The sequence below is a fragment of the Siphateles boraxobius genome, unplaced genomic scaffold (genome assembly GCF_051911475.1).
Source record: "Siphateles boraxobius isolate OS27281-9 unplaced genomic scaffold, OSU_SipBor_1 26, whole genome shotgun sequence".
Lineage (NCBI taxonomy): Eukaryota > Metazoa > Chordata > Actinopteri > Cypriniformes > Leuciscidae > Siphateles > Siphateles boraxobius.
The window spans coordinates 18501097-18517422 of NW_027508876.1; the positions used below are offsets into that span (position 1 = coordinate 18501097).

General features: G+C 35.9%; 1 protein-coding gene across 7 annotated transcripts; it reads right to left on the reverse strand.

Moving 5' to 3' along the window:
• Positions 1–233: 233 nt before the first annotated feature.
• On the reverse strand, positions 234–14986 carry vill (villin-like). 7 transcript variants are annotated; one of them, XR_013207302.1, is made up of 21 exons: positions 14849–14984; positions 13053–13161; positions 12841–12915; positions 12071–12264; positions 11885–11993; positions 10733–10843; positions 10427–10632; positions 7772–7850; positions 7594–7692; positions 7311–7464; positions 7104–7204; positions 6881–7018; positions 5578–5736; positions 5089–5268; positions 3942–4087; positions 3718–3862; positions 3256–3444; positions 2248–2307; positions 1846–2076; positions 1178–1752; positions 234–391 (listed from the first exon to the last, which is right to left on the reverse strand). XR_013207302.1 is itself a non-coding variant. In XM_077244610.1 (20 exons), the coding sequence occupies exons 2-20, from the start codon at positions 13119–13121 to the stop codon at positions 1639–1641; spliced, it is 2559 nt and encodes an 852-aa protein (XP_077100725.1). In that variant the 5' UTR covers positions 13122–13132; positions 14849–14986; the 3' UTR covers positions 234–1638. The 7 variants fall into 7 exon arrangements, 4 of the variants coding, with proteins under 4 accessions (XP_077100725.1, XP_077100723.1, XP_077100724.1 ...); XR_013207301.1 differs by having other exon boundaries at positions 234–683; positions 872–1752; XR_013207303.1 differs by having other exon boundaries at positions 13053–13157; positions 14849–14979.
• Positions 14987–16326: the final 1340 nt, after the last annotated feature.

The window sequence follows — 16326 nt, forward strand, 5'->3', positions numbered from 1 at the left end:
AAGGTATTGTTCCTTTTTATCTGCTCTAGAAATATTTCTATTTTTATGTTTTTCTTGAACTAATGTGCCTTATAGGAAAGTTGTTACATCAGTAATATTAAGCCATAACAACATCTGTTTCTCATGTCCTGTTCTGACGTCCTGCTATCAGGAAAGAAATGGCTTTACTGACTCTAAAATGCTGTGATAAACCATTACATTCATTAAAAACTTAATTAAACATCTCAAAAACATTTCTTGCCATACAGTCTTGTTTTTATTAGTACTAAAAAGCATTTAGACATGTTGTACGTGACTGATAATATCAGAATCCATCATTTTGGGGGTTTATAATTTGTGTGCAAGACATTTACAAAGCATTTCTATTAGCTCATACCTTTAAAGTGGTTCACTTTTTAAAAAACTTTTGCTGATAATTTACTCACCCCCATGTCATCAAATATGTCCATGTCTTTCTTTCTTCAGTCGAAAAGAAATTAAGGTTTTTGATGAAAACATTCTAGGATTTTTCTCCATATAATGGACTTCATTGGGTACCAAACGGTCTAAGGTCCAAATGGCAGCTTCAAATGGCTTTAAACGACACCAGACGATGTATAAAGGTCTTATCTTGCGAAACGATCGGTCATTTCAAAAATAAATAAAAAAGTTTAAGTTTTATAAGCTCAAATGCTCGCCTTGCTCTGTTCTGTGATGCACGTTCTTGACTCTCCTGTTCGAACTAGTTCATCAAAATGAACAAATCTTTTTTCGAGTCATTTCGTTCGTTGAATGAACGAAATGACTCGAAAAAAGATTTGTTCATTTTGATGAACGAGTTCGGAGAGTCACGAACGTGCATCACAGAACAGAGCAAGGCGAGCATTTTTGCTTATAAAACTTAAACTTTTTCATTTATTATTAAATGACCGATCGTTTCGCAAGATAAGACCCTTATGCATCGTCTGGTGTCGTTTAAAGCCATTTGAAGCTGCACTGAAACTGTCATTTGGACCTTGGACCGTTTGGTACCCAATGAAGTCCATTATATGGAGAAAAATCCTAGAATGTTTTCATCAAAAACCTTAATTTCTTTTTGACTGAAGAAAGAAAGACATGGACAACTTGGATGACATGGGGGTGAGTAAATTATCAGCAAAAGTTTTTTAAAAAGTGAACTACTCCTTTAAATGTTCACTTTTAATGTGTCAAAACATTTCTTTGAGGAATAAATAAATCTATAACGGTGCATAGGTTACAGTCTTCTAGCCCAAAATACCCAAAAAGCACATTAATCTTGTCTGAAGATCAGACTTTATAGGTGCGTCCCAATTTGTGTGCTTATGCACTACTCTATGACTTTTTTTTAAGTATAAATAGTGCGAGTAGTGTGTTCACACTGAAAATGTAAAAAAGAAAAAGTTCACTTTAAATACCCGGATGATGCACTAAATTAAGTGGAATGTTAGACACTTCATGCACTCAACTTTTGCAACTTTAATTATGTTAGCAGAGGGGGAGGGGCATGAGACTCTGACGTTGAATGATAAAATAACCGTATAAAATTCATACTCTACATGGATGAATACATATTGCATAAGTACATAGTGTATAGTGAGTCATTTAAGACGCAACTAATCTCATTACAATAAAATCAACTCAAAACAGTCCAGCTTTCTTTTTAAGGTCGTTCTGACGCCATTTAGGCAGTCGCTGGAAATTATTCCGGTTGCAGCCGAGAAGATTCTCAAATTCTGCGTCAGTCAAAAATTCCTGAAATAAAGACGGTATAGGAATTTTTTTTTAGCACCACATGATAAATCGTATGGCTTTATCATACCAACCAAAAAATGTTTCAGCAACAACCTCTCGTTTTCCAGGGTCCTCTCCTTGACGCAGCTGGTTAGGTGTTTGAACTAGCTCAGAATCTTGCATCCCAGAAGGCTTTGCTCTGGCGGGAGACTGGTTTGCATGTGCATTGGAGATGGAAGAGGACATCCGATGGTTATGGGACCTTATATTTCCCGGTCCTCCCGGAGCGCTGTAGCTCCCCGCACCTCCTCCTGTCTTCTTATTCAGGTCTGTGTTGTTGAGATTCTACAGGAAATGAGGTCAATATTATGTTTAGATCTGTACACGTGTGTGGTGTAGACCATATCAATATCTAAATGTAATTAGATAATCAATTGAATCAAATAAGATGAATCAATCTAAATGAATCTGTTGACATCAAGAACAAGTATTTGATCAGTAAGGTGAAAACTTTACCACAGTGATTTGCGAAATATCACCCATCTTGCTTTTCATCTCCTCATATGAAAGGCCTCCCTACAATAGAGTGAAACTGAAAAAGTGTCTCTCTTTGTAACATTAATTCATTATGTGGTGTGAGGGTGGACAAAAGTATTTCAACTCAACATACAATGGCACTCAGAACCAATTTTACTTTCATAATATTTGAATATTCAGCCAGAGAAAAGAAGGCGGAATTTGATTTTTAATTAATAGCCAATTCCTAATCTAAATATGATGGTGATGATGATGGTAATATTAATATTCAACTATTATTTTTCCATTTTTATTTTTATAATTATTACTATATTTTTTTAGAAGGAATTGGGCTAGTATAATATTGGCTTTCGGGTTAATATGAATGAATAGCCTGCGTGAACGAAAAGGAAAGTTGTGTCAGAGGCTGATCAAGTTATTTTCATAAAAATATTATTTAGAATTAGGCCTGTTGCAATTATTAATTATTTGTTTGATCGTGGTTATTCGATTTACTACAATTTATTATTTGTTAATTTTTTTATTATTACATTTGCCATCAAATACACAACTACTATATTATTTTATATTATATTATTTTATATTATATTATTTTATATTTTATAAATAATATTTTTTTATTATCATACAGGCCAAGTTTATTATAATTTTATTATCATATTATATACAAATCCCCCCCCCCCAAAAAACAAACAAACAAACAAACAAATGTAAATCATTATTGCAAGACAATAAATAGTCAGCAAAATTCGTGATCGTGACAGGCCTATTTTGGAATATCGACATAGAATAAAAAGTCATGCACAATAAGACCAGGAAAATTCCTTATGAAAGTAAAAAGGGTCCATTTTGCTTTCATGTTGATGATGATAATTAAGTGAGAATCAACAAACAATTATGTGGATTGAGAGATTCCGTTAGTTTGTTAGTGACTTTATGTTGTGCATTACTGCCCCCTGCTGGACAATTTCAGCCTGTTCGACTCACGCTCCACTTGTGAGCATCCCAAGCATTAAACCAGCCGGTGAAGGTAGGAGGCTCATAGCCTTGTTTAACAGTGCTGATCGGTGTTCCAGGGTCCCGTCCTGCTGGGTGGGTTTTAAGATAGTCCACTGCACTGCTATAGGACTCCTGAATCTCGTACTGGTTGGCTGAGTTGCCAATCCAAAGGAAAATCTAAGGACGAAGAAGAGTTTTGACATAAGTTTTCAAATATATATATATATATATATTCTTTTTTTTTTGTTCCTACTTTCCTTTTTCTTTCTAATTTTTCTTCCCTGGTTTGAAAACCCCTTGGTTAGCGTAACTTAATACTCAAAACATACAGTGGTATTGTTGTTTGATGTTATTTTTCTCTGTTTCTTTTGCATAACCCAGAACGGGCACCACCATTTCACCACAGCCGCATGCAAAAATAAGCCGACAGCATGACCTCACGCAACCCACCTCCTCCCAGGTGTCTAATAGCATGACATCATCCTCATCCAGATCGTCCTGAGAGAAGTCAGACACTTCTGTCATGAGGAATCGGCCCGTCTGATTGGAGCATTCAAACAGACGAGGGTCGTGAGGGGCCACTTCTTTCTCCAATCTGGTGGAGATACAGAGAAAGTCAGGGGAAATGATCAACTGTCCTCTGAGATGAATTAAAGTATGAGCTCATGTTGTACCTCTTGTCACTGGCATATGGAGCTTTCCCTCCCAAAGCCACCCAGAAAGCAGCTGGTTCCTGTCCTTCCATCACATTCTGCTTATCCTGCTCAGAAAGCAAATCAGCTACAGCTTTCCCCATCTCCCTCTCATCTCCACTGCAGCCCTGTGGGAAACACACACACACACACATTGGGTTTTCATGTTTTATGGAGACTTTCCATAGGCATATTGATTTTTATACTGTACAAACTGTATATTCTATCTCCTAAGCACAACCCTGAACCCACACAGAGAACTTTCTGCATTTTTTTACTTAAAGGCAAGGCAAGTTTATTTATGTAGCACTAGCACATTTCATACGCAATGGTAATTCAAAGTGCTTTACATAGAAGAAATTCAAATAATCAGAAGAAATAAGAATATTTAAACACACACACACACACACACACACACACACACACACACACACACACACACACACACACACACACACACACACACACGTTGGGTTTTCATGTTTACTGGGACATTCCATAGACATAATGGTTTTTATAGTGTACTGAACTGTATATTCTATCCCCTAACCCTAAACCTACCCATCACAGAATACTACTTTCTGAATTTTCAAAAAAAAACCCCATCACAGTATGATTTTTAGGCTGTTTTCCTCATTGGGACCAAAACATGTCCCCACAAAGACAAGGATATTGCCAAATTTGGTGGAATACTTTGTCCACATAAAGTAGGGATTACCTGAACCACACACACACACATATATATATATATAAGAGTTTGGTCAAATCAATATATACCCATTTATCGCATCTAACAAAAAAGTATGTAAATATATAATATATGCGTGTATATACACATACACACACACTGTATACAGGATATATTTACAAACTTTCATGTTAGATGTGATTAATCGTGATTAATCGATTTGACAGCTCTAATTTATATATATATATATATATATATATATCATTATGATTAATGAATTTATATATTTAATGTAATAAATACATTTTTCCTGAAGTATAATTGCTTCTTGTAATTTCGCACATTTTAGTTTTAGAGTATATTTATTTACACATTTATTTAAAGTTATTAGTTATAGATTTATGCATTTATTTTATTTATTTGTTGTGTATTTTTACTCACCTTTCCATACCACAGGAAGACAGTCTGATGAGTTTTGAGCAGAAAGACATCATTGGTGTTGAGAGAGGAAGCTCGGGCGGGCACCTCTGTTGCCTTGGTGTTCATCTCATGTGTTCCTCTGACCTGAAAGAGTCGGGCACCAGGGTCAGGGTTCACAACACCCGGTCTGCCTGTCCCACCCTAAGAAAGCATCAACACGTCAGTGGGTCAAAAGCTGTAAAAAGTTGTAATACACATAACTAATGATTGTTAAGGATTACATATTGGTAAAATGTTTGATAGTATCAGTAATAATGGTTATTATTGTAACTTTAAGAAAAAGTAAACTCATAGATTTCTCGAAAGAAGCAAGCAATAAATCCTATGGCAGAATATGTAAGTAAGTAAATAAATGTTTTATTTGGTTTCCTGAAAGTGGTAAATAATTCAGATCATAAAATAATGTACAATTTAGAGCTAAATGTTCCATTGGAATGAAGGGACAATCACCTCAAATATGATGAGTCTGGCCTTAAAGATGGCCAGGAAGTGCCTGGGCTCTTTTCCCATGACCACTCTGACCTGCGTTGGGGCTCCATTGTATTTGTTATCCAAATTCACCGCCTGATAAGCGCATGCCGTCACCTCATCCTGTGTGGCATGGCGACCCTGCATGGGTCCCAACACATGCTTCATGTCATAGGGTCTCCAATGTGTAGATCCAGATTATAATACAGTGTAATTCTAGTTTTTCAGGTCAATGCAAATGAACATAATTTATGTAGAGTTCAAACTTTAGAAATGCTGCATTGTTTATTTTCTACTGTACCCATATAGTATTTTATGTACAGTGGCTCAAAATATTTATGTCACGCTAAAATTACATCCTATGACTGTCTTTGCATTATATAACAAATGTGACCCTGGACCACAAAACCAAAAACCAATTTTTAAATTGAGATTTATACATCACGAATAAGCTGAATAAATACGCTTTCCATTGATGTATTGTTTGTTAGGATAGGACAATATTTGGCTGAGATACAACTATTTGAAAATCTGGAATCTGAGGGTGCAAAAAAATCAAAACATTGAGAAAATCGCATTTAAAGTTTTCCATTTATGTTCGCGACTGTGAAATTTCACTCACAAAAATAAATGTTTTATATATTTACAGTATGAAATTTACAAAATATCTTCATGGAACATGATCTTTACTTAAAATCCTACTGATTTTTGGCATAAAAGATAAATAATATCATTTTGACCCATACAATGTATTGTTGGCTATTGCCGCAAATATACCCGTGCGACAGGTGACTGGTTTTTTGATCGAGGGTCACAAACATTAAAGTGCCATTTATTTGAAATACATATAGGATAAACCCACTTTTACAGAAAAATGATTCACAAAAGGTTGATTTGTGTGGGGAACTGACTGAGACTGAGACCAATTCAAATCAGCTGACCAGCAGGTGTTGCAAAAACAAAAAGGCAGCTTTGAGAAAATTAGTGAAAATCTGAGAAAATTCGCCACTTAGTGTGATCTTTTGTTATCTAATGCAATTAAATTAATTAGTGTAATTTTATTGTCCTAACTTGGATCTGTAACTGGATCTGTAACTGTGTTGCTCTACAGACTGTTATATGTTTTCTCCTCATTATGACATAAAATAACATTATTACAGTATTACAGTTCTGTTTGGGCCCTTTAAAAATCTAAGTGCATGGTCTAAAGTGCACAGCGCAAGTAGCAAGTAGTCTTATACCGGGTATATGATAGGGCCCAGAGTATTCACGTTATGCTCCTCACCTGCCACATGTAGAGGATGTACTGAGGTTTGTTGGCTCTGTTGTAAGTGTACAGCACTAGATAACAGTCTCCACCATAGAACTGTCCATAAGTGCTTCGGTCCACCTCCTTCAGTTCAAGATTCTCAATCCGCCAAATCTGAACACAAAGCAGTGGAGATATTTAATAACAGTGTGACAGCAGGCCCAAACTTCTGAATTCAGGTATTATTATTGCACCATACCTGAACATGTCCTGAAGCATCATCCACCATCCGCTCCTGAGCAGCCAGCTTTGGCTGGGCGTGAAGCTCCATTACGTCAAACTTCACCTGATCCACTTTAGCTGCGATAACAAATGTGTAAACAAACAACACATATGATGAATACACTAAAATCACAATACTGAAACAGCTACACTCTCACAAAAATAATGCTGAATGACGAATCACCTATCTTTCCTACTGTGTGGATCTTTCCCAGGCCTTGGGTTTGACCTTTTTCTTTCCAGGACTTGAAGAGATGTTTAAACATGGCAGACTCTCCTCCTTCACTCATAACTTCCACTTTAGTGTTGGACGGGTACTTCTTTGCTTTTATAAAGCCCTGAGGGACGATTATTTGTGTTCACCAATGACACAATTAGAGAAGTGATTTTGGTCATTTGAGTTTCCTTTTAAAATAACAAAATACTACTTTGCAAATTAATGGTAACTCGCAAACACAGATACTTACAACCGCTCGACTCAGTGCTGAGCGTCGCTCTTCATCTGATGCTCCTTTTCCCTTCCAGACCATTATTGAGTTGCCGCCTTGATCTAAAAAATAGCAATCCTGCAAAAAAACATAATCCACAGTTAGTTTTGTGTCGTATAGTGATACAGGGTGATTTGGTAGACATCATGTGTCTTACCGAGGAACAAAGCAAATCCTGGGTCAGTGGACTGGAAGCCACTTCCTGTACCAACAGCTGACCACTGGCATCAGACACACTGAGAACAATAGAATGTTAATTAAGGACTGTAACATAATTAAACCATAGCTCTGAACGATCGATTAATTATCAGCATCATCATTAGAAACATCAAATAATCATAAATAGCAATAGATACTGTAGACAGAGAGAGAGAGAGAGAGAGAGAGAGAGAGAGAGAGATAGATAGATAGATAGATAGATAGATAGATAGATAGATAGATAGATGGACAGACAGACAGATGATAGATAGATAGATAGATAGATAGATAGATAGATAGATAGATAGATATAGATAGATAGATAGATAGATAGATAGATAGATAGATAGATAGATAGATAGATAGATAGATAGATAGATAGATAGATAGATTGATAGATAGATAGATAGATAGATAGATAGATAGATAGATAGATAGATAGATAGATGAAAGATGATAGATAGATAGATGGACAGATAGATGATAGATAGACAGATGATAGATAGATAGATGGACAGACAGATAGATAGATGAAAGATAGACAGCTGATAGATAGACAGATGATAGATAGATAGATGAACAGATAGATAGATGATAGACAGATGATAGATAGATAGATGGACAGACAGATAGATAGATGAAAGATAGACAGATGATAGATAGATAGATGGACAGATAGATAGATGATAGACAGATGATAGATAGATAGATAGATGGACAGAGAGATAGACAGATGATAGATAGACAGATGATAGATAGATGGATGGACAGATAGATAGATGATAGACAGATGATAGATAGATAGATTGATGGACAGACAGATAGATAGATGAAAGATAGACAGATGATAGATAGATAGATAGATAGATAGATAGATAGATAGATAGATAGATAGATAGATAGATAGATTGTTAGACAGACAGACAGACAGACAGACAGACAGATAGATAGATAGATAGATAGATAGATAGATAGATAGATAGATAGATAGATAGATAGATAGATAGATAGATAGATAGATAGATAGTAGTGTTGTCAAAAATATCGATATTTCGATAAATATCGATACTGAAATATCTGAACGGTACCAATACTAATTTCCCGAAGTATCGATACACCAATACTAGCCGAGCAGTCACTTTCACTTCTCTCCAAAGGCGCGTTGACAAACACCACACGTGACGCACTCGTCTCATTCGCTCTGGTTAAATAGCAAAAGTGAATGGAAAGATGGCGAGTGCGGCGTCCCCGCGACCGGCTTTGGTTGATTGATAAAGAACACCGCGAGCGGGCATGTCGGAGTCGGAGAATGGCGTGGACAGGACACGCGCTACACACCGCGAGCGGGCATGTCGGAGTCGGAGAATGGCGTGGACAGGACACGCGCTACACACCGCGAGCGGGCATGTCGGAGAATAGCGCGGACACGCGCTTCACACTGCGAGCGGGCTGCGGGCACCCAAAAGATTGTTTGACTATCAATATCCCTCTCATCACTCATTTTGTAAAATTATTTTATAGATGAAAACATTTAAGGAATTGGCTCCAGGGGTACCATTTAGCAAGCATATGCTCAGCATCAGGGGTGTTTGTTTTTTAGACAGACCTGCACCACTGCTAAAAACATCCTAAAACACTGTAACTCTTCTCATTTTAACTTTTCTGAAACATTAACCAAGATGGCCTAGTATTGTTGTTGATATGAGTCTGTGTTTCGTTTTTTCACTGTAATTCTTAAAGTTAACATAATCTGACTGAGGAATCGTAGACAAGTAAATATTGTAACTGTGGTCAGATGTAAATTAACTTGTGTCTGTTTAACTTTATTCAAAAATTATTATTTAATTCTGCAATTTGCCTTCATTAGCGATTATCATCAATTTGATTACACATATACTAATTAAACTAAACAGAGCTAGACAATGGCATCTCTGAATTCAATAATGAAATGCCTTTAACTGAAAATTGAATGTTTAACCTTATTATTATACATTACTGACACTCTATCCTCCAATTTGATACAGTTAAGTGCTTCGACACAATCTGTATTATTAAAAGCAATATATAAATAAAGGTAACTTGACTAGATACTGATCCAGTGAGCATTGTTTCCGCGTGTGATGCACACACGTTTGCGTTTAAATCTGTTCATCAAATTAAGTTAATGTATTAACCAGCATTTATGACCGATGACCAATGCATTTGTTACAGTATATTTTAATCTTTGATAACAGTAGGTAATAAAAACACAACGGATCATGTTAGCTCTGGTCCAATGAAAAAATATTAACAGATAGAACTCAGGACATTTTTGTTCATGTAAAATATACCTCATTGTCATGTTCTAGACTTGTAATATTTAGCTTTAAATAAAAAAAAGACCCCCTTAATATTGTGGCAGTTTTTTTCTCTGTGGTATCGAAAATGGTATCGAATATCGATATTTTTCAAGGTATCGTATCGAAGTTAGAAATTCTAGTATCGTGACAACACTAATAGATAGATAGATAGCCAGACAGACAGACAGACAGACAGATAGATAGATAGATAGATAGATAGATAGATAGATAGATAGATAGATAGATTGATAGATTGATAGACAGATAGGTCATACTGGTAGAGTTTGATGATAGAGTTCTGGTTTTGGTCTGGTTTGTCATCAGGGATTGCCTCTCTCAGGTTAACAGTCCTCTGACCCAAAACAGATTTCATGATCTTCATCAGGTCAGCAGAGGCTTCTTCCTGCCCACCCTCAATCACACCAATCTGAGCCCGGCCTCCACGCTCTCGGTCCCGGATGTCCTGGGCCAACAGAACAGCCTACAAAAGACAGGAGAGGAGAGGAACCCAATAGAAATTAATCAAATCCCCCATTTTATTAGATATCCAGCACAGTGTCTTCCCCTGTTACTTCAATTACCTTTAATTTTTCTTGTCTATTGCTTTGAGGACCGTTCCATTGAATTATTGCTTTTCCCAAGTCCAGAAGGAATATGTCCCCTAGATTAAAACTGCTCCAGGAAACCTCCACCTGCAAAGAGACACACGCAGCTCACTAAAATTCCCCTTCAGTCAGTACTGGCTAGAAATAAGACATTACTGAAAAAGTCCTGTTCAGCTCTGAATACCATATTTAACTTCCTGTTTTTTTCTGAAATTGACAACCTAAAAGACAAGGATCTGGACCAAGTAAGAGAAACACCAGAAGGCATGAGGACAAGTAGCGATGCAGAGACACGATTCTTGACCTTCTGACACATTAAATTCAATAATTTAGAGTCTGACAGCTTTATTTACAGAGACTCTTAATGTTGGCCCTTGGCTGCAATATGAATATCTGTCCCCACAAAGTGAATTCTCTCTCTCTCTCTCTCTCTCTCTCTCTCTCTCTCTCTCTCTCTCTCTCTCTCTCTCTCAAAAAAAAAAAAAAAAACCCCATATATATATATATATATATATATATATATATATATATATACTGTATAGGCCTATATATATATATAGCCTACAGTATATTACTGATTTTTAATTTATTTACATACAGTATATAATTAATTAAAACAATAACTAATACATTTTAATTTCATTTAAAATGTTTCTTTTCAGATTAAATAATATTAATGTATATTGAATTTAGAATTTTAACCAGTTGCTTCAGCTTTAGTACAGTGACAAAATACAAGCCAATTATTTAATTTTTCAAAATGCATGTTATCCTTTTAATATTGTGCTTTTTTGCTCACATAAAAATATAGTTTCCTTTATCAAGGTGAACGGGTAATGGGTAAGGTTAGGAAAACGTTTTTGGAAAGAAATGTATTTTTACAGTAAAGAATGCTAAAGAATGCTATAATTACCCAGGAACACATGTCTTGTCGAAATAATAATCACTGGATATTTCTACATATAGCCTATTCTACTATGAGGAAGGGGTGGCTCGTGATTATTAATTAGGGTTTTGTGACTATATGCTCCTAAGGTTACCAAGAAAGCATCAACTTTTTAATATTAATGATCTGAGCCTTCACTTTAGAAGAAATCGTCATTTTGCATTGCGATTCGAGTAGTTCACCTCTCTGGCAGTCACGTGCTTTGTCCCTTTGACGTGGAGCAGACGCTGAATGTTATACATATTGGTCTCCACATGAGTGAATCCCGATCCCACACCACCTGTTTTATATCTGCAGGAAACAGGACATAAACAGACCATTATAGAATTGGTATGAGGAGCAAGCCAAAATATTTTACTTTTACTCACATGAGGCCACTCTTGAAGTAGCTTTTGAATTTGGCTGATTCACATCCTTGGACCTCCCGGTACTGGACCGGACTGCCGTCGAGATACTCATCCAGTTGGGTTACATAGATGGCTGCGGCTCCCTGCTCATCCTGAGAGGAAGTGTTGCCTATCCAGTAGTGGATATCAGTGGATTGTGTGGTGCTGTTGCTCACCTGGATGAGACAGGACAAAATGCTTGAGGACAGATACACCTATGTTTAAGAAGGTATCATGCACATATTTTTAGTACATAGGTAATAATAAATAAATTAATCAATCAATTAATGAATTCAAATTGTTATTTATAATTGTATCAGTATTGTCAAACTGATTAATCGCGATTAATCACATCTAACATAAAAGTTTGTAAATACATAATGTGTAGTCTACATATTGTATATACATAGGCTAGGCCTACACAAAACACACATATAGCCTATTTTTTACAAACGTTTATGTTAGATGCGATTAATCACGCTTAATCGATTTGCCAGCACTACAATTTCTATTTATATAATATTTTAGAATTATTAAAAAATGTAAACTTTTTAAAAATTAATTTAATTTTTTTTTTATTAACAAAGAACAATCATTATGCATTATCATTGGAAACAGAGTAGCTTTAAAAAATCTGCAATGATAACTTCCTTTGTGTTCAACTGGACAAGTTCTATGAGATTATTGTCAACTGGGGATGTTCGAAAGTGTTCATGTATAGTAAGCCTTTCTAAGAGCACTAAATTACTTACATTAAGAATTATATAGCAGTCACCCTCAAAAAAATTTCCAAATGCTTGCTCTGGGACAGAGACCATTTTCATTTTCTAAAGAAACAGAAAACAGAATAATATATAATACAAGGAATAATAAAAAGTGCAATGTCACTTTGACTTGTTTTCATGTTTTTTTTAAAATAAATATTAGCTGATAGAAATGGGAGCAAACAACAGTGGTCTCTTACACTGATGGTCCAGATCTGCAGGCCAGGCTTTCGCTGGATGTTTTTAAACACATCCTGGGCTTCAGTCATTCTGCTGGATTCTGAGAAGAAATCTTAGCGCTCAAACTATCTGAATTAAAACAGATATCCATCATATATACACGTAACACTTATAAACACATATTCTACATTACATAATAAGATCAAATTAGCATATTTTAACATTAGAAAGGCAGACAGATAGACAGATCGATCAACAGAAAGACAGATCGATCGACAGACCGATTAATCGTCAGACAGACAGACATATAAACAGATTGATCATCAGATAGACAGATTGATCGACAGACAGCGAGACAGATTGATATCAGACAGAGAGACCGATTGATAGTCAGACAGATTGATTGACAAATAGACAGATCAATAGACAGACAGACAGATTGATAGACAGATCGACCAAAAGATAGACAAATATAGATTGATTGATAGATAGATAGATAGATAGATAGATAGATAGATAGATAGATAGATAAAATGCACATGTGAAATATCAGGGAGCAATATTTTGCAAAAATATCTGGTCCTTCATCACTCATAACACTGAGTGACTTGAGAACAGATGGTTTATAAAAAGATGAAGATGATATGCGATTCCTCCAGAGATTATGTGTCACTAATAAACAGTGCCACCCAGTACCATGGCAACGAATGGATTTCACATTGAAGAATCTGCTCAGTAAACACAAAAACTATACTTGGCAGTAGAAATTCGTATCAAAAGATAATTTAAAACTGGTAGCTATTCACATATAATATTTTGCCACTAGAGTCATATGATGGGCAAAATCTGTTTCCGATATTTTATCACATACTATGTGTCCTGCTAAGGGCTTTGCTTGAGCATCCATTCAAAAAGCATATTCAGACAAGCTGTGAAGGTTGCCTGCAAATAAATAATGCACTGCAAATAAACAACAACTACACATCAGCAACCAATCCTCTCTCATAAAACTCAAGGCTAACCGTGAATAGAAATGCTGACCTTTCATAATCACAGCAGCTGTTGCTAAGAAACTGGGGCGCGAGAATATTGACTGAAATATTGTATTGAGGGTGGAGCGTGAACACAGAAGGAGACACTATCCCCCCAAAAAAAAAAAAAAAATGTAGTCATTTATTTACCCAAAACAAACAGAAATATTAGATTCATCAGAAAATGACATTCAATGAGAAAACAAACGCACTGAAGCACAGCTAGCTGGTCAGAATCTACTAATAATCAGAAGTAATATCTGTCTCAACAGCTTTTAATCTCTCATATGATCCTGTTACATTCAAATAAGACATTCATCTGATCACTCTCTGACAAACAGCTTATTACTAAAGCTGTACAAGCACTGCGTATTTAATAGTTTTGTGTGCTTTCTGTCCTGAATAACTGGTTTTCCTCTCTATTGACAAAGCTTTTTAAAGAATAGTCGACAGGCTTTTCCATTAGTCCTAATCATTTACATGGTTTAGTCTCATATTTCCCCAGTGTGAGTTTGGTCATGCAGGATCTTTACACATCTTTACAAGCTTCAGTTACACATAACTAAGTAATGTGCTAAAAACCGACTAAAGCAAATCTGCTTGTATTGCAAATAAAATATAGCCTACTTTGAGATCAGTTTTGAATCTCATACAAGTGTATAACGTTTTTCTGGTTATAATAATCATGTAAAACTTTGGCACACACAGTAAACTACTTAAAATATCCTTCAAGAACTTTATAACTGTAAATGTAGTTTACGAACAAAAGATAGTTTTGTTCTTACCTGTACGTGAAACACAGAAGTATTGTTCAGGGTATTGATGTATTAATGAGTTATGATGAATGTCTATGAGCGGCTTTCTCTCCCTGTGTGTATTGTGAATGTGTGCTGATCAGGGAAGGGCTTGTATATGTCCAGCCCTACAGGTGAGAACACACCTCAATACTCACACAGGACTTTATATGGACGAAAATAGGCATCCCTTTGACCTATCACGTACATAACCCTATAAATAAACCTTTAGAAAAAAAACTCTGATCAAAAACTTTGATCAAAAGACTACTTTTATGGAGTTTTCCCATGCTTTTTGAAGGTTGAAAGCATCAGTTCACAATAAATTATATTTGCATTAAAAAAAAATTAATCAGGACATTTGTCTATAACAAACACATGAATCCCAGACGTGTTTGAATCAACATCAGCGTTAACTGAATTTTGGGGTGAACTAAACCTTTACATGAATTAGGAATCGCTGTCTCAATCAGGCATTCTCTCAGTGATCTAAAACAAGCTTGTTTGAAGTTGGTGGATGTCAGAGAGACTCAAGCGTGTCTGGATTCTGCTCACATCAGCTCTGTCTCAGCTCTTTCACTCTTAGATCGTAAGGAACGCTTCAGACGGGAACGCCACACAGACACTCAGGAGATCCAGAGAGAGGAGACAGTGATTAATGTCTTCCACTCCAGCAGATGGAGAGACCGAGCGAACGAATCCCCTGCGAGAGGCTCTTGGACAGATATCAGAGGCAAACTATGGCAAACGGCCCATCAGCCGCTAACAAATATAGATAAGCGGCAAAGTGGTGCTTCATTAAGTTTTCCGAGGCTTCACCTTAACTGCAGGCCAGAATCCCATTCTGTAAAAAAAGTGTAAGGAAAAGCTTCTTTCCTGAGTGAAAATATCAGTTGTAATTATGTATGTATGTATGTATGTATGTATGTATGTATGTATGTATGTATCTATCTATCTATCCATCCATCCATCCATCCATCCATCCATCCATCCATCCATCTATCCATCCATCCATCCATCCAATTTAGCAACATCAGTAATAAAAATTAATGATGCGAGTAATGAATTTATAATTGACTTTTAATCGTAAAATATGGCTATTTTTTATTATTTATATGTAAATTTATAATTTTTTCTCCCATCTCATATTTTTCACTTTAGGGGCTCTGTAATCTTTGTTCCACCCTCTCAATAGGCCTGTTGAAACAGGAAAAAAAACACAATTTCCAGCATACAATTATAGCTTCTCTCTTCTCAATGTCAGGATATTCAAATGCTAACAATAAACGGCATCTGAATCAATTTAATGTGAAGAAACTCACTGACACTGTTTAGGGAAAGAGATCAATAGGGTTTGGACACATTTGCCCCATGTCATTATTACATAAAGGTTTACCAGCCGGTTAAGTAATCCATTAATTTGTTTGTGAAGCAACACAGACTTGTCCATGACAGTATGTTGGTGGTAA

Coding starts and splice junctions, on each gene's coding strand:
- vill (XM_077244610.1), bottom strand. CDS start 13,121: ATGACTGAAGCCCAGGATGTGTTTAAAAACATCCAGCGAAAGCCTGGC. Junction 12,265..12,840: donor ACTGCTATATAATTCTTAAT/GTAAGTAATTTA, acceptor TGTCTCATCCAG/GTGAGCAACAGCACCACACA. Junction 1,753..1,845: donor AGGACCCTGGAAAACGAGAG/GTTGTTGCTGAA, acceptor TCTTTATTTCAG/GAATTTTTGACTGACGCAGA.